Source organism: Phyllostomus discolor, chromosome 2 (assembly GCF_004126475.2).
Source record: "Phyllostomus discolor isolate MPI-MPIP mPhyDis1 chromosome 2, mPhyDis1.pri.v3, whole genome shotgun sequence".
Lineage (NCBI taxonomy): Eukaryota > Metazoa > Chordata > Mammalia > Chiroptera > Phyllostomidae > Phyllostomus > Phyllostomus discolor.
The window spans coordinates 186,015,370-186,040,685 of NC_040904.2; the positions used below are offsets into that span (position 1 = coordinate 186,015,370).

General features: G+C 36.8%; 1 protein-coding gene across 1 annotated transcript in view; it reads right to left on the minus strand.

The window, feature by feature from the left end:
- Positions 1-25,316, minus strand: part of PIK3C2G (phosphatidylinositol-4-phosphate 3-kinase catalytic subunit type 2 gamma) — a 263,031-nt gene that overhangs the window by 59,816 nt on the left and 177,899 nt on the right. The window contains exons 25-27 of the mRNA XM_036019298.1: positions 23,756-23,925; positions 10,783-10,939; positions 3,537-3,646 (exon numbers count right to left, since the gene is read on the minus strand). Coding sequence (XP_035875191.1) covers positions 3,537-3,646; positions 10,783-10,939; positions 23,756-23,925 — 437 coding nt within the window. The remainder of the gene's footprint in view (positions 1-3,536; positions 3,647-10,782; positions 10,940-23,755; positions 23,926-25,316) is intronic.

A 25,316-nucleotide genomic window follows, 5' to 3' on the forward strand; every position in this document is an offset into this window, starting at 1 on the left:
GTTAGGCAGAGAAGCTTATGCTTAATGATCCTGCCTGGGCTGTGAAATAGGTTATCTGTTTCTAAGGACGGCTAACCCGAGGTTTGAAAGTGATTGAAAATTCTGAAATAACCCGTTTGGACAGCATTTTAATGGATGGTTGCCTTTGTTGCCTAGCAGTGGGCCCAGCAGAGACATTACATGAGAGTATCAATTTGCAGGGACTGAGTCATGATACTTTCTTGGTTCTATTCAACAGCATGCCGCTGAAAGGGGAGTAGAAAAAATTAAGGGAAGCAGAGAGAACAGTTGGCAATTATGTGGAAAACCTTTGTGGCCAGCAAAATGATTTTATATTCACTTTTTTCTAAATGCCATTAATTGTGATACAGTTTTTAATGACACACAGAGTACAATATCCTTTGAAACTCTTATCACCAGCTCTTAGCTCAGTGTGAATGTCTAGGAGTGAGGCAGGATCCTGTATTATTCATAGGCAGAGTACTCCCTTGGAGAGGGAAGAAAATCCATTTCTTTCTTTCAAGTCTCAAACAGGGTCAAGAATGGCGGCCTCTTAATGCGAATACTGCAGTCAGGACTAAGGCATTTCAGGTGGCCACACATGCTGTGTCTCAGATGACTTAGTCCTCATTCAGGACCCAAATCTGTGAGCCTAGTGGTAAGGGGGCAGTGGAGGGGGATGCAGGGCGGGGGGCAGGGGGGTGTGGAGGCTGGATTTTCTTGTCTTGTTTTTATCTGTGTCTTAGCAGTGACATCAGGATAAACAGTGACATAAAGCACCTTTAGCCTATCAGAACAAAAAGGACAAGGGACTTAAATATACAGGGGATAAGAACATGTGTAGGTAGAGTTAAGGACACTGCTTGAAGCATCAAGACCAGGGCTGGATGCATTATAGAACCGGGTTACTTTCTTGGTAAATTATATGCACTGATATTTACACTTCAAGTTCCTCCTTGACTTTAGAAATCCATGTGATGTCAGAGAATGTAGCTTAATATTATTTATACAGAAAAGTAAACAAGTATACATCATTTTTAACATTTATTTAAATCTTGCCATTTAAAGCTCCCATTATTATTTTTAATTAACCAGGATATTTCTCTAAATTCACTCTATCCATTGTTTAAGTACTGAAAAAGAAATATTGTATAATTTGTTTAAATTTTAAAATATCTAAATAATGGAGAGCTTTTAAGTAACTTTATTTTAAGGATAAAAAATCAGGGTTACAGTCACTTGAGCTTTCTTGTATCTCAATACCAAGTCCCTCATAGTACGGGATGTACCGTAGAAAATGTTCTCAACACTTCAGCTGCACATGCTGACCAGGGAACTTAGAGAAAAGCTGAAAAGAAATGCTTGAGGCAAATGAAATCATATCTAAAAACAAAGGCACGCAATTGAGACTTCGAGATAAAACACACTACTGAGATAGGCTTTTGGAAGTCAAAGAGAGAGAGAGTCTCCGGGGAGATTTCTCTGAGGAAAAAAGGTGAAAAATCACAGAGAGTTTCAAGACATCTGGTAATGGGCCAAAGCAAAAAGAGCAAGGAAGATGACCACCTTGGTGACACCAGTCAAAGTGTCCCGGGGTGGGGGGGGCGTGCCTGGGGCAGCAATTATACAGAGACTGAGTCAGACACCCTGGGGACACCCGGTGCTGCACAGAGAGTAATTCCAGGGAGGGACTTCTGTCTCTAACGGGGCTTGGGATATTCGGGAAGTCGGGATGGCGCTGGAGGAAGGGTGCGGGATCTGCTTTGGTTAAACTGCAGCCAACGGGGGCTCTAAGGATCTCGAGGAAACTGGTCTGAATTATGCAGCAGCACGTCTCCCAGAGGCTGCAAGACCCTGCGCTCTGAAACACGAGCCCCGCGCCCCTGCCCCGGACTCAAATTGTGACTCTCTCTTGTAAACTGTAGCCTTTGGCAAATCATTTAACTTCTCTGGGTCTCGATTTCTCTAATCTAAAAATGTCAATAAAGATATTACCTCACACACTTATTGTGATGATTAAAAAAGTTAACATACAAAAAACACTCAGAGCTGGGCCTGATGCACAAGAAGCACTGTACTAAATATTAGCCCTTTTATATGCCCTTTATATACTGAATGTTTGATGTTTCAGTTGTACTTTCTGTTAAACTCTTTGATATATTTTAAGAGAAATAGAATTTGTTTTATATTCAGATATTTTTAGAAGTGGAATTATATCTCCTGCTTTACTTGAGAGAAACTGATGTAACCAACAAATCTATTAATTAAGGTGATATACAGATAGTAAATAATTCAGTAAAAAAATCCAGTATAGCATGAAAAGTACATGTTTTGTTGAATTATAGAGGGAAAAAAAGACCAGTCAGCACTAGAGTAACTTGAGAAGCTTTTGTGGCTAAGGGAGTAGGTGTCCAGAATGTCAAGGGTTGAATAGGATGAAAGTTGGATCAGACTCCCCCCTCTATTTCATTAATTTTTTATTCTTTGGGAACATTTATGATGAGGCTATGAATGCAAGTTAAATACACAAAGCAGGAATGAATGTAGGCTGAAAATGTGATCTCCTCAGAAGATGATTCATTAGGCAATAATAAAGTTGTGGTGGATAAACATTCATAAAGGCAATTAAATTATAAGCTCCTCGAAAACTAGGGGTAGGAAATGGCCAGACAATAATTGAACAGAAAAACGACCTGCCCTAATTTAGATGACTAGATATCTTTTGAGTTTGCAGTGGAGAACAAGTTCTTTACTATGAATTTCTCAAAAGAAGTTTAATTAAAAGAGCATACTACATAACACCTGAAAGCTGGAAAATTAGTCTGGCAGAAAGTATGCGGAGCTCATTGCTAGGAGGTGGTTGTCTTCAGATCTACTTCCAGTATTAGTTCAAGTTCTCTTGAATGGAGATGGGAGATGAGTCAACCCAGGCCAGCTCACCCATATCTAAGACTCCACTCTTTACAGCTCCGGGTGGGTCAGATGCAACTAGGGATGTGGGGAGATGGGACTCAGTCTGACAAATAAAGCACATTTACATTTTCCCTTTGTTCAGGGCTCAAAAGAGCTTTTTCTCATCCAAAGTATACTTTTTTTTCCTTTTTATAGTGATAGGAGGGACTATTTGTAAATTGTGGCAGTATAATTGCTCTGTCCCCGCGATGACACAGCACTGTATTTTCTTAGAGATGAAAGTCACGAGTTTATATCTCATCATAAATCTCTTTTTCCAAATGGTTTTTCTGGACATAGTTCAAGTAGAACAACCAATTTGTTTTTGTCAGCCCTTGCTCTTTTCGGTGACCTGTTACTGAGCAATGTGTCGCGTGCACAGTCTGGCTAGCGAAGACCGGTGTGCGACAGAGACACCCGTGTTCCGGTTGTTCTTTTCTGCCCCTTGGGAATGCGGACACAAGCTGGTTTTAGAAATGACAGTATCATTCCAACGACTGTTCACACCAAAATCATCTCCAATATGGAACAGGTGTGCACACACACACAGGAATACACACTCACACGTTCACGGCTAGCTCTACCTGGTAAAATGACTTGTTGCTTCCAGGTCTGTGTCTTGCGGACGAAGGTTATCATACACATACTTCAGGTCTTGGATTCCACTTAGCTCTGGCAGCCCTGCATGTAGCATCTGGGCAAAACAAACAAACATACAAACAAACAAACATCAAACAAAAACTAGAATAAATGTAAAGGAAATCTTAGTTGGTTAAGTTCGGTTAGCTTACTTGGTTAATTCTACAAATGTGCAGAAACAAATTTACATTGCAATGCCTTTCAGTTGTGCGTGTGAAAAACTATGTTCATGGTTTTTAACCTGCCATATTTATTAGTAGAGGCAACATCAGTAATAATAAAATTAAAAATCAATAAAGTTGTCAAAGCACTTGCAGAATAATAATTTAACTTTATCATAAACTATTGAAGTAAGCATGAGAGTATTATTTATCCTTATATTGTCTTCTTGTAGAAGAGGCATATTCAGCATGGGACAGTAGAAATAATAAGGTATCTAATGTCAGAAAATCTGGATCTACCATTAAAATCTGAATGATCTTGAGAAAGTCTTTTAACCTCTTGGGACCTCCATTTTCCTTCCTTCCTTCCTTCCTTCCTTCCTTCCTTCCTTCCTTCCTTCCTTCCTTCCTTCCTTCCCTCCTTTCTTCTTTCTAAATACATTTTTATTTCTTTCTTCTTTCTAAATACATTTTTAACATTAAATTTATTATGGTGACATTGGTTAATAAAATTACATGTTTCAGATATGCAATTCTGCCTCCTTCCATCACCATTTATACCCCCTTTATCTTCTCATTTTTATTTTTTTGATCTTTTAATTGTATTTTTTCTTCTTACTTTTAAAGTAGATATAAATACACCCAATATATTCTGGGAGAATCAATAGGTAATGAATAAAAATATCTTTATAGTTTACACATAATTACAAAAAATATAGCACAATGCCCATTTAAAAGAAGAAAAATTTAATTTCCCCCAAATTGTAATTCAATTATCCAGGTCAAATTGTGTGTGAGGACACTGATCATAAAACTTATCCCTCTGGTTCTTTATGTTCTTCCATGACTCCATGACTCATACTATAAGAACATAATTTTCTCTAGTTAAGTGGAGATTGCATTTATTAAAGATTATTAAAGCAATGAAATAATTAAAGGTATAATTGTACAAAGGCTCAGGCATTTTTCTGCCAACCTTTAGAAAAGTACTTTGTTTATTTTATAGTGTAGGCTGAAGGGATAATATTCTCTGCAGTCACAGGCCAAACTCTTGAGGAAAAAAAATAGATCTCTCTGAAATAAATGTGAACTTTGCAAAAAAAAAGAAAAGAAGAGGAATGATGTCATCAGTGCCTTTCTGACTAAGATAATAAATTATTTTCTGCTCTGGAATCGAGGCACTTTTCCAGTTGTGGAAAGTTAAGAACAATGCTGCTGATCCTAAAAATAAAGGATAAACTGAGAATATGGTTATGGCAGATGAGTGAAGTTGTGATTTACTTGATGAAGGTCAAGTGAGGAAAAAAATGAATTTGAAACTGTTTTCTTTTCCTCTTCTCCCTACACAGGTTGAGGGAACAGCCTATAGGGATGTACAAGGGAGAGCAAGACATCTTCCATGTTTTCACAGAAAGAAATCCAGGATAGCCTCCTGGAACATAGGGTCTCCTGTAGGTGAGTGACAAGAGATTGGGCTAAAAAGGCAAGTAGGGTAGGGTGTTTCAGCAATATTAAAGATTTTGTACTTTATCCTAAAGGAAAGAGAGCTTTATTAATGTTTTTAAATGGGCAATAAAATAATTGCATTGTATTTTGGAGAGATCATTGTTACTTTACTTTATTTTTTTAATCCTCATTTGAGGATATGTTCATTGACCTTAGAGAGAGAGGGAGGAAGACAGACAGACAGAGACATTGATGTGAGAAAGAAACATCAGTTGGTTGCCTTCTGTACATACTGCAACCAGGGACTGAACCTGCAACCTAGGTTTGCATCCTGAACTGGGAATTGAACCCACAACCTGATGGTGTATAGGATGATGATCCAAACATCTGAACCACTTGGCCAGGGCTTGTTGTTGTTATTTTTAAAAATTACATTTATGTGAGGCCAAATAAGAGACTGGATTAGGAGACTATTTAAGAATGAAGATAAGTTATTGAATTTTAAATATAAGTAGAATTGAGAAAACTGGGAGGTTGATTAGGTATATTTGGAAGGTTGGATGAGGCCTACACCATATAGCTGTATGTCAGTAGTATGTAGATAGTAACTGAAACCATGGAAATGGATCAGGCAGTCCTGGGAAGTTGCCAACAGCCTCTCCTCATGGATGATATAGCATTCATGACAGCTAAATTTGAGCAAATTCTCTGGAAAATCTTCCTCCTCTTTCCTGTTTCATCTCTGTTTTCACTTCCACCACTGCTCAAGTAACAAGAAATTCATATTTTATTTTATTCCTCCTTCTTCCCAATTCCCAGGGTCAATCACTTAATTCTGTAAGAGCTACCTCAGTAGTCTCTTGTATTCATTCCCCTTTCCATTGCAATTATTGCTCTAGGTCAGCTCCTCATCTTCATTTGCTTAGATAACTTGAATAGGTTTTTCTTCATTCTCCAACCCCCCCTTGAAACACTATAGGTCCTCTTGACAGATACAGTTACTGCTTTCTTTATACTACAATCATATCTTGGCCCCACCTCTTTCACAGTATGTATTACTGCCTAAATTTTACTATATTTTGTTTATGTATATGTGTGTCCGATTAAATTTTAAGTGCTTTGAGAACAATAACTGGGTTTGTATTCAATGTTGAATTTTCTATATTGTCTAGCATGGTGTTTTGTAAGTAATAGAACTTACAGAATGTCTATGAAATAATAAGTGCATAAACAAATGAATGGATGGACGAATGAATGAACAACACATAACACTATTAAGCATTGAAAATCTATAAGTAGCAAGTCCAACATTTGACTACTAAACTTAAAATCAACCACAGGGACATATAGTCTGAAAAGCAACAAAAGTCTAGATTAGGCTTTATCTGATCAGTTGTGTACTTAGAGTTCTAGAAACATCTGTGTACTTATTGAGATAGTTTCCCCTCTGTTATGCTGTGATTGTTCATTTACAGTAATTTTTCTTTAGATATGAATTGCTTTCTAGTTTTTATGGGTAACCTGAATTCACACCTGCTTGCTTAGGACTCTGTCAAACATTTTCTTGGGAAGTAGATCTTGTACTTAACTCCTTCTTCTGCCAACACACACACACACACACACACACACACACTACACGGGTGTGAAGTGCAGCCAGCTTCAAATCAGAAGAACCCTAGCTCTCTCCCTAGCTCATGACTGATGACAGGTAGCAAGTGCTGACCTTGCCCTTATTGATACTCTCCATTCCTTAGAGAGAAAGATTTGAGTGCTACGAATCTGCACATGAGAGTAAAGATTGTCTTGACCTGGGTCCATTTGCCCACAGAGATGTAGTTCAAGTGTCTTCTCACTTGGTTTTCATGGATAATAACTTTAATTGCAACTATAGGAAAAGGAAAAAGGAAAAAGTGGCTAGTACAAGTAATGAACAAATAAGTTCTTTTTCAAGGATAGGAAGATTACAATTTTTTTCTACTTCTATTCTCCTACTAAATCCACATCTATTTTGATAGCTGTGCTTCGGGAAGCAGACAGTCTGCACCACTACATAGAGAAGTCAGAAAGATTTCTGCTGGGAAATATATGGTATAATAATGGGTGTGAAAAACATTTTAAACTGGGTGAATGGTCCCTATGTTCTTTGGGAACCTTCCATAATAGCTGATATTGATTTTTTAATGAGAGAAAAAGCTGATGAAATACAGGCTTTTATGTTAGTGAATTCAGCCAGCAACACTCTTGAGTCTCCTTGCAGATGTTGTGCTTTCAAGCAGGATAGGAATTTCACGGATTATTTTCCCCTGCTCTTTCCAGGAGTAAATAAAAAGGACTGTGGATATCTGGAAACATGCTGCTCTCTACTGAGGATGAGCCGTTAACTCTATAATAGACTTACCAAACCCGTGTAGCTCCTGGTCACTGACCATTCATGGAAGATAGAATTTATGACTCATATAAAGTATTTCTTATGTTGTGGTTGGGTCATGGTGCAGTATCCTGATTCCTTTTTTAAAGAAGTTTACACAGCAAGAGTCAATTTGAGAGATAATTGAGGGAAATATAGTTTACCCACATAGATAGAAAATAATCTTTCACAAATTTAAATTTGTTTTTTGTTTTAAGACTCTATAGTACAGAAAGTGTGGTTCTGAAATGTTTACTGAGGTTTCGATTATCTACAGAACGCCATGTGAAAACTGAGAAGAAGAAAATCAAGAGGTAAATGACCAGAAAGAGAGGGAATAACACACTACTCTTTTACACACACACAGACACACATACACATATTTTTGTTCATTGGTCTAATTGGTCCACATTGCTTCTGATCTCTGTTTCAATTTCTGTAACAGCCTGAACCTTAGACTATATGCTTAATCTGAATTAGTATTTTTCACTGCCTAAAATCAAGGCATTCCTTAGCCTAAAAATCAAGACTTAAATAATTCAAACATAGGGAGTCTTTTGGATATGTAATATTCCAGAAAAATTCAATATCTGATTTTAATATTATATTGTGAGAATTTTTAAAATAAACAAATGAGAAAAATAGAACCAGAGGCATGGAAACATGGAACAGACTGATAGCAAACAGAGGAGAGGAGAGAAGGGGACAATGGTGGAAAGAAAGGGAAGGGGTTAGTTAAAGGACATGTGTGAATGACCCATGGACATGGACAATGGTGTGAGGATTGACTGTGGGAGTGGGGCGGTGGGCTGGGTGAAGACAGGCAAAGGGGGAAAAATTGGTACAACTGTAATAGAATAACAATAAAAAATTGAAAATCTATCATATATTTATGTGTTAAATGAAATAAAATTATATTAACTCTATAATTTAATGATTAATATATTATGACTTATGCTAGCAGTTTTCTTTTTAGGTAGGTAGAAAAATTAACTAAATAAGAGAATAAAGTTCATCAATAATGTTCCAAATCCATTTTTTCAAAAAGCCATCCTTTCACATCAACATGCTCACTTACTACCGTTCAGCATAATTTTAGTGTCTCCTGAGAAACAGCATAAACTATATTTGTGTTTTTCTGCTTTAGTTTACTTTTCAAATGTCTGGTTCAAGTCATACTTAGCATGTACTTACTCTCATATGTAGTTATTTACAACATTATAGACATTTAGAAATGTTGAATACTTTAGTTACTTGTGTACATGAACTTTATTTTCTTTATTAAATTGAAAATTTTAAGACAGACTGGGTCTCATATGTTAATGTACCTTTCACAATTTCTGGTATATAGCAAGTTCTCAAGAGCTCAGGGATTCATGACTTAAAGTTTGCTAGATCGCAAGTAAATATTAGACTTAGTAGTATCTGAATATTTATTATGTAAATGGAGTCAAGGTCACAGACTCAGTCCTTGTAGAGTTTCCTCTGTGGTATGAACACAGATTATGAACCATAAGGCATCTCATAATTGCAATATGGCCTAATAGAATTCTGGGATTCAGAGATAAAACACAAATCTACCAATATGAGTCACTGACAATTATTGGAAAGCCAACTTGATTCTGAAGATAGACAGAATCTTATATATCCAGTTCACACATAAAGAAACCTTTGTAAATGAAGGGTTACATGTCTATAATATTTTTAGAAATTCCCATTTTTTTCAAGGCAAAGAAAAGAGAAGTAAGGTACATATGTTGTTAAAACAATGATCCAAATCAAACCTTCATTGCAATCAGGTCAACATTTATTCAGTACTGCCTAATGAAACTTTTCTGCAATGATGGATGTATTTTATAGCTGTATTGTCCAATCTGGTACCTGCTGGCCACATGTGTGAAGTGCTATGAGCACTTGAAATGTGGCTAATGAGTGAGCCTAAGGAGGTGAATTCAAAATTTTACTCAATATCAGTTTAAATTTAAATAACCACATGTGAGTAGGGGTTACTGTATTGGACAGTATTTTTGTAGATTAACAAGGAACTAGTATAACAAATTAAGTGAATTGTGCCATTTGTTAGGTGCTATACTAAGTTTTTAAATATTAATTATTTTTAGGGTTATCATGAAATGTAAAGCAATTAACATACATAAAGATGTTAGCATAGTGCTCACACAAGGCATTCAAGATTAGGTTATGCATTTACCGATCCTACCTATATAAGGTAGATGTTATTATCTTCATTTAATAGATGAGGAAATAGAGTCTTACTGGAGCAATGTAGCCAGTAGAATGTCAAATTAGGACTCAAACCCAGGAAAGCCTGGCCACCAAGTTTGTACCCTAAACAGTATCTGGTAGAATTATTGTCAGCTGAAGCCTCTAGACCAGTTATTTTTGATGACCATGTTGACTCCAGACATCATATTGATCTAGCAAAAGTGTACTACTCTCCTACAGTTTGCTGCAATAACTAGTATGTATGTATGTGACCAAACGAATCACTATGTTCTTCTCCCAGAAGACGTTTCTGACAGATCCCTCCCCTCTTACCCTGCATATCTGATCGTCATCTCTTTGTATTGGACAGTGGAATGAAACATTGAATTTTCCCCTGTTGGTCAGCAGAGAACACAAAGGAACATGACTCAGTAAACCAAAGGCATATTACTAAATGTAGCATTCTCTGGTTGAGTTGCTTGCAAGTCACCTCACATTTTTGACTCTCAGTTTCTAATCACTTGCTAGTGATCAAAGGCAGAGAGTGAGAGGGGAGCCAGGAGAAATCCTTGCCTGGTCTATTTACATCATTGAGTTGCCATAATGTATAAGTGTGATAGTTTTTTTTAAAGCACTTAAAAAAAATCCTAAAGCACAATACAACTGATACAATATTCTAAATTACTGTCCTTGATCTTAATCAAAGTATACTGAGATGGCCCCTGATTATGTCAATACTATCTTGAATAGAAATGTTTGGGACAACTGTGAACTAATTAGTAAATTTATTAGGAAATGTGTTTATAAGCTATACAATGGTACTTTTAGTTTGTTCATTTATTTCTGTTTTGAACAGCTCTTTGGGGAACTCCAAGCCATTAGCAAAAATTTACTACTCATAGAAAGATATAATTGAAGCTTTTTTTTTTTCTGTTATTCCCCCAAGGGACTTACCATTTCTAGTAGGTTCAAGATTAGTTGGCTGTGTCTTCTGACAATATTATAAGCCCGACAGCAAAGTTCCACAAAATCTTGGAAATGCTGTGGGTTTTTCCCACCTTCTGTAATGAAGTATTCCATCTCTGAAGTAAAAATAAAAGGGGCTCGGTCCCTATAAACCAAAAACAATAGCAACATTAAACAGGAAAAGAAATGGTTTATAGAGTTAAATTAGTCAGTTACAATAACTAATTTCCATTAAATTTTTTGTTGTTATTTTCTCTCTAATGGATTAACTTCCTTTATTGTGGGACAACTGGAGAAACTTGCTAATTGTTGACTTTGAGTAATATAGCTGGGCTGTAACAGAGAGGAAAGGACAACTTATTTTAAAACATCAACCTGTATTGTCTCAAATATTTAATCCCAAGTCATATATGATGGAAATGTTACTCATTAACAATTAATGTAAGGACAAATTGATAATGAAGATGACTTGCAGAAAATACACTTACTACTAAATTTTGAAATAACTGAAAAGATCATGAGTTTGATTTCCTGTTTGTGTGTGTGTGTGTTTTTAAGATATGTTTACCCTTTAGAAAAAAAGTTTCAGGTAAAAGCTGAATCACAAGTTCTTTCAGAGGACAATCTATGAAAAAAGCAGTTACCAGTTCACTATCATATGCTTAGAGAGGGAAAAAAGATGTAGCTATGGTATTTCACACTAGGTCCAATAAAAATACTTATCAAAAAGGAGGAAATATAAGCTGACCGTGTTGGTATATAAGCAATACTGCCCCCTATTGCCCCAAGGTTGGAAAAGAGGAAAACAAAGGACCAAAGAAATGACCGTTTTTCTTATTTTTTGTCATTTTTTTCATGTTATTTGAGACATGAAGGCACCTCAGATGAAGCAGTAGCACTTCTAATAGAGACTAGGAAAGATCAGAAACATCTCTGTTTAATTCTCCCTCATTGAATAAGAAAAAGAACACAGCAGATTTTTGATGCTGGTTTGGCTTAAGATCCTCTAGAAGCATTTGGGATGGGAATATCGCTTTGGATTAAAAGTTGTCTTAAAAAATTAAAGATATTGGATTAATTGAAATAAAGCCTTTTAAAACTTGCACCTAGTAACCTAGATATAACTAAGGTTATTCCAAGCAGTAACTGAAAAAAGTCATGGATTACTGAGGAAGCCTCTTTTTTTTTAATGATAAAGAATAATTGTGTTCTTTAATGTTACTGTGCTTAGCTATCTTAGTAAAAATGTGATACAGTGAGAAATCTTGCTAATCTCACCTAGTTAGCCAGATCTTTCAGAAGCCTGGATATTCAAATCAGAAAGCTATAACCCAGGCATTTTGTGGCTGATCTGTGATAGTGAGACAGACCTTTTGTGGCTGACTGGACTTGGGAGGTGAAGTGTTTTAAAGAAAAGAAATACCTGACCTCTGTCTGGCTGTGGTTATTTTATCTTATTTTGTGAGTCATGCTGCCATTTAATGTTAGGAGGAGAGGCTGGTATGACACTATCCTCAATTAATTTTATAGATGTTCATTCGAGCATCATTCATTGAACAAAATTTATTGAGCACCTAGACACTGATGAATGTGTCTCATGAATCAAGTTAAACTTAAAAATTTTGCTCAGAATCCTTTTATATGTGGCTTTCATGGACTCATCCAACCTGATGCTCTGAGTTTGCTGTACAGTCCTTTATTTTAGGCAAGGTAGGAGCAGAGATATTGAGAATATGAGATGTAGGATGGGTTCTAACCCTGCACCTGACCCATCTCAGTGGTCTCATGCCTGACATGGGTAAATAATACATAGCTCTTTGAACTGCCATCAGGGTTAATAGAGAAAATGCTCACAAATGCCTGACACACAGAGAGGGCTACACGCTTGTGAACTGTTGGGACTGGAGGCTCTAGGCAGAGGAAGCAGACCTCAGACCCTATCACTTACTAGTAACTTGCTGTGACCCTCAGCAAGTTACTTATCCTCCTTGTGCTCCAGTCCCCTCCTCTGTAAAATGGGGCTGAGCATACTGGACTCCTGGGATTAAGTGGGTTAATTTATTTTTATAATAATTCTTATAATGGTTCTTAGAACACAGCCTGGCAAATTGTAAGCACTCAATGAATGTTAAATACTGTTATTATCCAAATGAATAAAAGGGTTCTCAGACCTGAATCTTGTCATAGCTAAATTTCCCTCTCTCTCCAAAATGCCATCAGTAAAATCTTGTCCTTCCTTCCAAGTTTAATTTACTCCCAGCTCCTCCATATGACTAAGTCTCACTCATTGAATATGCAACTCTTTGGTTGCACAGCCCTTAAGTGGACCTTTGAGTTTGGAAATATTTTTTGTATATCATCACCCATGTAGTCATCACTATTATTTAGCATTAAGCACTTTACTAAATGCTAACATTTTAGTAGAGTATTAGAAATATCTTAGACTTTCATAATCAAAAAAATCTTAATTTTTCTATAAAAGGATTCTAGTACTTCTTTTCCTATTCTCTATATTACATTACTATATTGAATGGCACTTTTAAAATAATTTTAAGAGTTTTAGATTTACAACTTCCTCAAATATTCTAACTTTCATCAGAGAAAAGAGTTTCATCAAACTGATTTTTCTCATACAGTTTTCGTGGTTATTTATGTGCAAGTTTGTGTGATACCACATTTCCTTCTTCCATGTCAATCATCATTATAAATCAGATGAAGAAACATCATAGCAGAAAGTCAAGTACACAAAAGAAACATCTAAATTACAGAAAATATAAACTAATAATAACATTGAAGAACAGAAATTTAGCTGTGTTTAAATATTATAGCCTAAATTTTCAGTGTGTTCAGCAATGTAATATCTTGCATCTTTTCTGTATGATTTACATGGCCAACTTCTGAGCAATTTTTAAAATAACTTAAAATGAGACAAAAATTTTTCTGTAAATGGAAAGAACGTTCACATGTGAATCAGAGCCCTACCCCATTTCTACAGGCTGTAGGAATCATAGCTGAAATTTGGTTTATCCGCCCATTCAAGTATGAACCAGATCCAAGGTAGCAGAATTCGTGCCCTGGAGCTTTTGTCTCAGGTTTAAGCAATACTTATAAATTTGAGAAATAAATTGGTTGTGGCAAGAGGGAAGGTTGGAAACTATTTGATCTCTTACAGTCTGTTATTGAATTCTGAATCACTGAAAATCTCTCATTTACAATTGTACAAATACAGCAAACTTTTTTTTTGTTGTGCCTATTCTACATTTGTCCAGAGTTGTAGCTTTACCATTACTTGCCCGATACCTACCTGTTTCTGTGTCTGTACCTTTTACCTTTACCTGTGTTGTTTCCCATTTCTAGCTATGTGTCTCTCTCACCTGATATTTTAGTGCCCTAATAGGGCTTTTTAAGAGATAAGGATGAAGTATTTTTTCTTATAATTAATCTTTCCCTAGAGAGATAATTTCCCTCTTATTTTGTCTTACCCCTTAGTTAGCCCCAAAGCTAATATAGTTTATTCTTTATATTCTGTAGTTATCTCATAATTTTTTTTTGCTAATGATCTGTGTGATTACTGCAGGTAAAGGAAGTATTTTACCTTTATTTTTTCTATTCTTAATGTCTCCAGTAATATTTTGGTGGTATTCTATTGAATGCAGTGAATGAAGCAGTAAACAGACATAGCTCACACAGTGAAGAGTTTGTGATAATTTAACATTTATGGGGGAAGGCTGTGTGAACAAATGTACTGATTTTGTTGTCAAAGTTAATCTTTTTATTAACATGATCAGTGTATTGTTGAAATTACTATTCTATAAAATTGCTGAGAGTATTTTTTATATTTCCAATATTGGTAAGAAATGAGCATTAGTTTAAAATGTACATATATTTGTGAAATTTAAGAATATTTCTATTACAAACACTAATTATTAAGGAGACAAATTCATTTAATACGGAAAACACAAGGACAATAAATTGCTGTTTATTGTTAGTTATGCATAAACTTCTCTTTTTTACCATACCGTAGACATGATCTCTAGAACACCAAGATCATTACCATTAGGCAGTTACAGTTTGCCAACTCAAACAATACAAAAGACATGAACAGACATTTCACAGAGGAAGATATGAAGATGGTAAACAAGGCACATGAAAAGGTGTTCAACATAATTAGCCTTTAGAAAAATGCAAATTAAAACCACAGTGAAGTATCACTTTATACCTATCAGACTGACTAAATTAAAAGTTAATTAAAATACCAAATTTTGGCATGAATACAGAGAAACTGGATCACTCACTCATGATGGTGGGAATGTAAAATGGTACAGCTACAATGGAAAACCACTTGGCAGTCGCTTAAACAACAATAACATGCAACTACTACAACCTAGCAATTATACTTTAGGGCACTTGTCTCATAGAAATAAAAACATATATTCACACTGAATAAGCTTTATTTGTAATTGCTAAAATCTGGAAATAGCCCAGATGTCCTTCAATGGGTGGATTATTAAACAAATGTGGTATATCTATGCCATGGAATATTATGTTAATAAAATAAATAAACTATTGACATATAAAACAATTTAGGTGAGTGTCCAAAGAATTATGCTATGTGAAAAAAAGTCAATTTCAAAATGTTACATATTGCAGGACTCCATTTATATAATATCCTTGAAATGACATAATTATAGAAATGGAAAAAATCAGTGGTTTTCAGGAGATAAGACTGGAAGATGAAGGTGAGAAGAAAGTGGGTGTCCCTACAAAAGGGCAAAATGAGGCATCCTGGGGATGATGCGACTGTTCTGGACCTGGACTGTGTCAGTATCAATGTCCTGGGTTATGACACTGCATTATAATTTTATAAGATATTTCCATTGGAGAAAACTGTTGAAGGGTACAGAGGATGTATGTATTACTTCTTACAACTGCATGTGAATCTACACTTACCCCAAAATCAAATGTTTAATTAGAATTTGTGAGTCACCTGGATTAAGATATTGATAGAAGCTTTGGATGTAGCTGACATCAGTTTGGTAGAGACTGTAGAGTAAGAAGAGAAGAGGGCTAAGATGAGGCATGAGGAATCTTAGCATTTGGTGGCTTGGTAGAAAGGAACCATCCTGCACTGAGAACTTCAGAGTGCTGCTGCATCACAGAAGGCATGTGAAGAGGGTATTGTGAGGAAGGAATAGTCAACACTATTACAATCTGCTGATAATTCAGGTAAAATGAGGAATCAATATTGTTCAATATAACACTATGGAGGCCACTGTTGATCTTACCCAGTAATGTAGAATAAAGCCAGATTGAAGTGGTTATAGAATGGGAGGAAGAGTTCAGACGACTCCTGCAGGAAGTTTGTGAAAGTGAGCAAAACCACTTGGAAACAGGGGTTTGAGGCAAGGTTATTTAAACTTCGGGGAGACGAGCATTTTTAAGAGGATTATTTAAGAGGGAGAAAATAAATGTGCAAGGACAAATTAATTATTGATAGCATAAAGTACATTAGAAAGTGGGAGGGAAATAGCTCCACAGCACAGATGGAAGGATTGGCTTTAAGCGGGAAAACACATCTAAACATCAAGGAAGAAGTGTATGTGCAGATGTAAGTTTGTGAGTTTTGTACTGAGTAGGAAAGCAGACTCTGTGTAGAAAAGCAGACTCTGTTCTGACCGTTTCTATTTTCTCAGTCAAGTAGGAGGTGTGGTCTTCTGTCTAAAGTAGGGAGAGGGAATGATGGGTAGGAGAGATCTGATGTTTCTCCTGGGAGGATAAAGTACAAATCATTGTGCTGAGGGAGGTAATGAGATGGCCACAGAAGTACTGTGTGAGCACAGGGCCAAGGAGATGGCCCCTTTGACAGTGGAGACAACGTCTGCCCTGTTGTGTTGGTGCTTTCATGTGGTGCTTGGCTGCTGTGGTACAGCACAGAGGAGGCAGGCAAGTGGGTTACGGCACACGCTTATCTTCTACCTCCACACTTTTACAATACTCTCTGCTATGGGCTGTATTATCCTCTTCTTATCCACTAAGTTAAGTCTCATGCCTTCGTCGACGTTCTCCTCATCTTATGCTTCCTCTTGAAAACTTCTCAATACCATTAGCTCTCATGGTAGGGGCTGCCCTGTACTAAAATACATTTATTAAGGAAATGGACCAAGCATGCTAATTGTAATGGATGCACTCTGAAATAGGTGAGGCATCGTATCCTTAAAATGAGCTGTCTTTTATTTATTGAGCTATTCTTTAAACAAATATGTGTACACTTTAAAAATGAATACTGTTAGGTTTTGAAGTATTGAGCACGTAAGCTGTTCGAGAACACAATAATTCACAGAAACCATTTTCTCAAATGTGAATTATGCAGTCTAGATAATACTGCTGGGCTTCTTCCCAACAGTTCAGGGTGGTCTTTGGCCCCAATAAGTTCAATAGAATAGTCCGGGTGGGCTCTGAAAACTAGAGTCACATCCCATAAACATTTAACTTCTATTAGCTTAAAGATTCCTACTAGATTTTTTTTAATGTAAGAAAAAAATTAAAAGAGAGTAAGCAGTTGTGCCTGCCTTTCCACACGTGAGAGAGCATACTGCCCAGGGATGGGAAAACTGCCCTGATACTTTAACACTTAGTCTTAATTTTGGGATGCTCCTCATAGTACAGTAATCTTACAACATATTTGTTTGTAATTGTTTAGCATTTGGATTTAATATATACCATGGCCATAAATTCAGGATCACTATGTCATCTGGTACTAACCAAAGAAACAGCAATTTGTGCCAATGCTGGAGGGAAAACAGGGTGTGTTGGGATTATTGAGAAATGGGAGTAACAGTCTCCTACATGGGACTTTCCCGAGGGTCCTACAACCTACTGCCTATGACTCCGGGGAAGTTATAACAACTGAGACTGCTCTCTGTCTTAGTTCTTGATTTGTGAATTAGAGAAAATAACAGTAGCTACTTCAAAGAGTTCTTGTGAGAATTAATTAAATTAGTGCATATCAAGTATTTATTAGGCTTTAAATGGTAATTTTGACTATTTCCTTTAGAACCTGACTCTCCATAGTGATGACGTAGCACCACACCAAGGAGCACTCGCTTTCACCACTGTCAGCGATAACCCACAGCAGTTTGAGAAGAACTGCATGTTTCACGATTGGTGATGGAGGCAGGGGACATGGAGAGTGGCATAGAAGGGCAGACAGCTCTATCCAGGGTTCGTGACTATAGGATCACTCTTCTGGGCTCCCTGAACATACATAACCCTTCCCTTTATAGTATAGTTGATCTAGCATTTATTTGAGTAACTGGTAAAATCAGTAGATGGAGGTACACAACCTGTAGTCCCAGGTTTGAAAAACTTGTGTGTTTAAATAAGTATTTGTATTGTGAACCAAAATGGGACTCAGTAGTGAGGCACACTTTATTATTGAAATAACGATTAATTTCATAAATTTCAAATGTTACTGTTCCCAGGAAAGATCATAGTAGCATTAAAATATATTGTTTTAAACTTTCTAAAAGTTGCAGATTCTCATCAGCATCGTGAATGCTGATATTAGCATACAGATAAATGACTACAGAGTATCTTGAGAAATGTCTAAGCTTACACTTTCCCTGATCACCACAAGTGACCTACATTTCAGAGAGCACATTTTGCTGTCCAACAGAAAGAACACAAGTCTCTTGTCTAATATCCATGAGTTAATTGAGAAGGCAATTTGGAATCTCCACTGGATGAGATAGGATCTTGTATAATTAGACAGCACAGGAAACCCCACATGTGCAATATAAAAGAGAACATGGGGTTCGTGTACTATTACAAAATGAACTTTTGGATGTCCAGTGAGATCTTCAAGCTCTTGGCAATTATTAGCTGAGGAGACCCTCACAAATAATCTCTTAAGTCTTTTATAAATGCACTGTGAGTCCTAAGTTGGACTGTGGGAGGTCGCTCATCTTTAACTGCTCCATAACTTTAGGTAATGACTAGAGTATCTGAGAGGCTCAGGACATCATCTCTCTTATTTGAGAAGGGTAGTTGGAAACAGCTACCTCTTCAAAATCATCAGTCCTACTTTCCCAAGTCTGACATTTTGGGCGTGAGTTTATAGTAGATCAGGGTTTTATGAGGACAGGAAGGACAGCTCCTCCCAATTCCCATGATTTTCCCCCTCGAGCCTGAGTTCAAGGGAAAATGTACAGTTACGCTTTGTATGAAATTTCAGCATCTGCTTGGAATAAAAGTGAGTTTGGATATGAAGAAAAGATTATCAAAGCTATAACACTTAGGTGAAATTGGATTGTGGTATCACACTTCAAATAGTGTTAGGTTTTAAAGTCAGGCTGAGGGTAAAAAGCAGCAGTAGTCCCAAGTGACCTCTGAAACATTTAAACCACCCATAAAGTTACCATCTGCAAGACCAAAATTTACATATCAAACTTGAGTTCCCCCCAGCATAGGATCAGGTACTGCTTCTTCAGTTGAACGCCAGATGAAGTTCTTATACTGGGTTCATGTACAGGAGGCATTTGAAGTCTTTCTTTAGTACTAGCTGCAGACTCAGGGCTATGAAATGCTTGTATTGACAGGCACATTGTACCTGAGACCACCAGAAGAGTCAGTACCTCTGTCTTCCATTCTAAGCACTCTTTGTTCACAATGGGGCAGAGGCTCATAGGCACAGGAAGGCAGAATCCTTACACTACTGTTTAAATAGCTGTCTCCCTCCCTCTTTCCTTCCTCATTTCTTCCCTTTTATTCCCATAAACTTCTCTTCCTTTTTCAATCATCCCTCATTCTTTTTATCTGAAAACCTGCAAGTCTCTTTTTGAGTAAAATTCATGTTTTTTTTTTAAACTAGAGAAATTAAAAACATATTCTAATGGGAGTGGGATAGAAAGAGCTAAAGAAGGTTACTCAAAAGAAACCAGGTGATAACACATAGTGGAATGATGAGGTGAAGCAGAAGAGGGAGAAATAATAGCAAGCAAATGGGAATGACAATACATTTTATTCCTTGGAATAGTCAATGTGGAAGTGCTTTGAAAATGCAAAGCACTATTCAAATGCTAGGTGTAGTTTGCCGAGAATTGACTTTGTGATTGGTGAAGCCTTTGTGAAACTTGTAGTACACCATTTTTTTTTCAGTTATTTCACTGTGGTAGAATATGCATAACATAAAATTTACTATCTTAACCTTTTTTACATGTACAGTTTGGTGGTATTATAATATTCATAATCTTGTGCAACCATCACTGTCAACCTTCTCCATAAATCTTTTTATTTTATAAAACTGAAACGTTATACTTATGGAACAGGAATGCTCCATTCCTCTGTCTCCCTAATGCTTGTCCACCACCATTTCATTCTCTGTCTCAGTGATTCAGACTACTCTAAGTACGTTGTAAAAGTGGAAGCATGCAATGTTTGTCTTTTTGTGACTGACTTATTTTGTTCAGCACAATGGCCTCAAGGTTCATGCATGTATTGCATGTGTCAAAATTTTCTTCTTTTAAGGCCAAATAGTACTTTTTGTATGTATATACCACATTCTGCTTGCCCATTCATCTGTTGATGGGCTCTGGTGTTGCTTCTACGTTTTAGTTATTGTGAGTAATGGTGCTGAGAACATGGGTGTATAAATATCAGCATGAGTCCCTGCTCTCAGTTCTTTGGGGTATAGACCCAAAAGTGAAATTTCTGAAACATATGGTAATTCTATTTTTATATTTGTGAGGAACAGCCCTACTATTTTCCACAACAGCAGTGCGGTTTTATATTCCCAATAACATTGCACAGGGGTTCCAATTTATCCACATCCTTGCTGACACTTGTTTCCTGTTTTTTTCACAGTAGCCAGTCTCATGGGGGTGAGGTGGTGTGTCTCAAATTGTGAGTCTTGTCCCCCACACTCCCACAGGTAGAGTAACTACTAGGTAAAAATCCCTTGGAAAATTTCCAGTTATAAAACAGGTCAAGTTCTTAGTAATTTTATCTTCAGAAAAATTGTACTTTCTCAGGTCAAGAGCAGTAAATTTTATGGCATTTTTATAGTAATAAACCAAAATTAAGCCCTAAGTGTCAGGTACTAGCTAGATGCTTGAGATACAAAGACGTCCTTAAGGCACTCACAGTTGAAGAGGGATTAGAAATGTGTTTTCGTCTAGAAAATTTAGATGAGGCCTTCTTTGAATAAAAGAAACCACATTATTTCTTAATAAACAATTGTGTGAATAACAAACCAACAAGACTCATCTAATTTCAAAGAAAACTAAGACAGTAATTAAAGCATGTGGAAGATCATTAATGCCACTACAGAATTTGGATTGCTATGAATATTGCACAAAACCAGGATGATTGGAGTAAGACAAAAATTAATCTTTTAATCTGCTAAGGGAGTTTTGTTTCCCAAAGATGCTTTTAAATTGAGAATATTTAGAAAATAAATATTACAATACTCAAATTAGGAATTAAATATTAAAATCTTTAAATCAGTGGTAATTAACTATTGAAGATAAGGTCAAAATGATACCAGATACAGGGAATTTTTATGATTAATATTGAGATGAAAATTCTGAGATTAATTACATTAGGTGATTGGTGATTTATTGGTATAAAATTTGAAAAGGATATAAATCGTGTTGTAAGAAGACAGATATATAATATTTTGATCATCCTGGTATAAATATTTTAACAGGAAAAGAATAGGTTTTGAATTTTATTTTGTTGAGTTCTGGAATGATTTTTAATCTGTTTTTCATGGATTTATGTCCTGTTGTATGGTGGTAAATATTTGATAACTAGCTCACTTTTATTCTTTTAGAAAATAAAAACACTATGATGTGTTAACACTTGCCAACTTCCGTAGTGTGTGTAATCCACTATGGCTGATGTTAGGCTGCCAGTGTGATGCCACTGAGCGTGGAGCTGAGCAGCAATACACACAATAGGCTCTTGCAACCTGGTCCCGCACACGTCTGCTTGTGTCTGAAACTATACCTGAAGTCAAGAGTGACTTGATGAAATCCCCTACAATCGAAATAAACTTGACTGAGAGTGTCCTCCGTTCTGTCAGTCAACAAGCCTCAAAGTCAGAGGACTTAAAGGACTAAGAGTTCAATTTTTGACTTTCAAAGCCCATACTTTAAAAATCACCAAAAGTAAGATATTTAGATAATTTTAAATGAAAGGAACAATTGCCACCCAGGGACACATTCTCTTTTCTTGTCACTTATAATTGATTACAACAAACACTGATATAGTCTTCAGTGCGGAGCACTCTTCAGAAGAAGGGTTCCGGCACACCTGGGCAGGGAATCCAAAGGAGAGAGCTGCTGGGCTGACTCAGGGGGAGTGCCTGATGTTTGCAAACATTTCCTAAACAGAATCACACAGCTGGGTATTGTGAGACGTTCTGGAACAGTGATGTACGCAGTATAAATCGGCAACAGCCCAGCAAGAAATCAGTGCTTTCCAAAGATCCGTATATAGTTTATGTTAGCATTTTAATACCAGATTATGGCCATCTGGAGAGAGTTCATCCTTTCATATTGTAGGAGCCCTTATTATTTCTTCTATTGAGGACATGTTTTTAGCTAAATGATACTGGTCAGTCTTCGGAATGGTCTGATCCCACTTCTACTTTTATATGAAGTATCTTTTTAAAAGCAAGGGACTTTTCCTCCTAAACTTTTGGTTTCCTGGCTTCCAGCTTAAATAAAAAAAGCCCCTACTCATCCAACAGTCTTTTCTGATTCAGTGAATGATATGATTTTTGCTAAGACCGAAGATCCAGGAGTCATCCTAGACCATTTTTTCTTTTTCTAACCCACTGGACTCATCCCCTAGCTCATTAATCACTGACAATGCCCAGGCAATTAGCAGGTTCTGGGGCTCACTCCAAAATATATTCTGAATCTGTCAGTTTTCACTACTTTTTTTAACACTAAGTTCTTGCCTTAACAATTGCAATAGCCTCCCAACTGGCCTCATTACTCCACTGGACAGCAGGAGAGCACTTTGAATACCACTGAAATCCTATCATTTGCCCCCGGACTTAAAACTAAAGCCAACCTCTGTAGTGTGTCCTCAGTGTCCTACCTGTTCTGCCTCCACTGGACTCTTCCCCTTTACCTTTCACTGCCTGCCCCTCTCAACCCCACCATCAGGCCCAGGCTTTCTTGTTGTCACTGGAACATGCCAGGCTTATTTCCATCCTAATGGTTGTTAGTTTTGCTTTTCTCTCTTCTCATGGACCTCCACAAAGTTGCCACTCATTACACAGCTGTCTGTCATCTCTTCCAAGAGGCTTCTTTGAAACAGCATTCCTGCCTCGGTCCCTTCCTATCCCATTTCTCTGTTTTTGTTTCTTAATAAGAAATTAAACTCTTTATTTCCTCATATTATTTCTTTGCATGTTAGTGTGTTTAATGCTTGTCATCTCTGCTGGAACGAGATCAGGTTTTGTATGTGCCTTGTTTAATGTTGTAACCCCAGATCCTTGATTGGTAGGTGCTCACTAAATATATTCAGAGTGATTTTCCAGAATGATCCAGTTCAGGATGTATGCTAGTTTTATAATAAGTAGACCAGGGGTAGCGATTGCCATAGGCAATATACCAGATGTATTGACATCATAAACTTATGCCTCATTGTCCATTCAAAGTTTGTTTAAAAAAACCCAAAATATTATATTTCAGATAATTCAGACTAGAACAGGATTAGTGTTTTATGAGAGAGGGCCAATTTAGTCCACTAACTATTTTAGGAAACCTAATTTTTCCTTAACAATCTATTTTTTAAACATTTTAGTTTATTAGATCTATAATCATGTTTACACTAACTTCAGGGGTTTGAGAGTTGGGAAGCAAGTCATCTGCTTAGTTTCTATGCCATTATATATCACTCCAGGACATTACTTAATTGCTGTAATAAAATTTATTTGTGCACTGACCTTTTTATCCCTCCAAATGTTTGTGCATGACCTAAAATTTTTCCAAAGTCAATATGAAACATGTGGCCTGACTTTGTCAGCATGATGTTGTCGTTGTGACGGTCACAGACTCCCAGGATGAATGTCACCACACACCAGCCAGCACAGGAATAGAAAAAGTTCCTCAGGGCCTAATCAGTCGAAAAACAAAAACACAAAAATAACACACATACAAATAAGCAAATACATTTACATCAGAGCTAATGGTAAGTAGCATGATGAAAGCAAAATTACGTAATCAAGAACCACTTCTACATTTCAGTTGACCAAAGGGTATGATTAAATAATGGGCTCTTGATATGCTACAAAAGAACATGTTGTTTAGCCTAATAAATAAATGCTTTCATTGAAATTGGAGAACATATCTCTTTCGTTCAGTTGGTGCTAATTTTCAGAGTTTCTAGAGGGGGTTCGTGGTGTACTTTTTTTGATGTCTCAAATACACAGTATTGAATGATTTTTTTTTTCAAGGTCAAAGAAAGAACAATATGGCCTAATAATTCCTATCCCCAAAGAAATGGAAAATATGAACTTTTTAATATTTGAATTTTAACACAGAAAAAGCCATGTTGAGATATCTGCAATATTTTATGTTTATCCTTGCAAATAAGTCATCCAGTTGATGTCTGAGTGTTTGGTACAGTATATATCAATGAATGTGTAGGTGGAAGCAGGTCACTGCTAAGTCAGTTGTGGCTTATGTGTCTTCAATGAAAGAATGTGACTTGCTAAAATTACACTATGTTTCAAAATGGTCTCCTGGGTATGCATTATTTTCATCCATGATGCAACCACGAGTAACCCTGGTATAGCCACGGGTGTTGGTTGGGTCATGGTTCTGAGTCTCCCTGAATGGTGGGTTGACAGGTTGACTGGGAGTCTGTGTCGCTGGACTACACGCCGGGATACTTCAGTTCCAGGTGTCCTAAGTGTCTGCGAAAGTCAGTTAATGCGTCAGCCTAGATTTTCTTCACTTATGAAGTGAAGATAAAATATGTTCTTCACATTGTGGTTGTTAGCAAATGTATGTGGAAACACCTAAAACAATATAAACCCAGCGATCTGTGCAAAACTCAAGTTACAGTTTGGGCAATGGCTAAAAACAGATTTCAAGATAACCTCTAATTTTCTGTTACTTCTCCTCCCAAAGCCTCTATTTCATTCCACTCCAAGTCTTGAATAGGTGAACTCTTGGGTCTCTCTGTCATGACCTATGCTAGTATGGTGATCAATTGTCCCAGTCTGCCCAGGACTGAGCAGTTTCCTGGAAGGAGGAAATTTCAGTGCTCAGGACAGTTCTGAGCAAGTCTAATGCTGGCCCATGCTGCACCTTTCTGTGAATTAGCCTAAAAGTACCTCTGCCTCTTGGTGGGCCCAGATGTACCAGTTCATGTCTTGGCAAGTGGAACAAGGCCTAGCTCTAACCAACTGTTCCCCTTAGCCAGGAGCCCTGGTATAGAACCCACACAACTGTACCCTAGAGACCAGATGCCAGGGTGCAGTACAGCAGGGAAAAATGTTG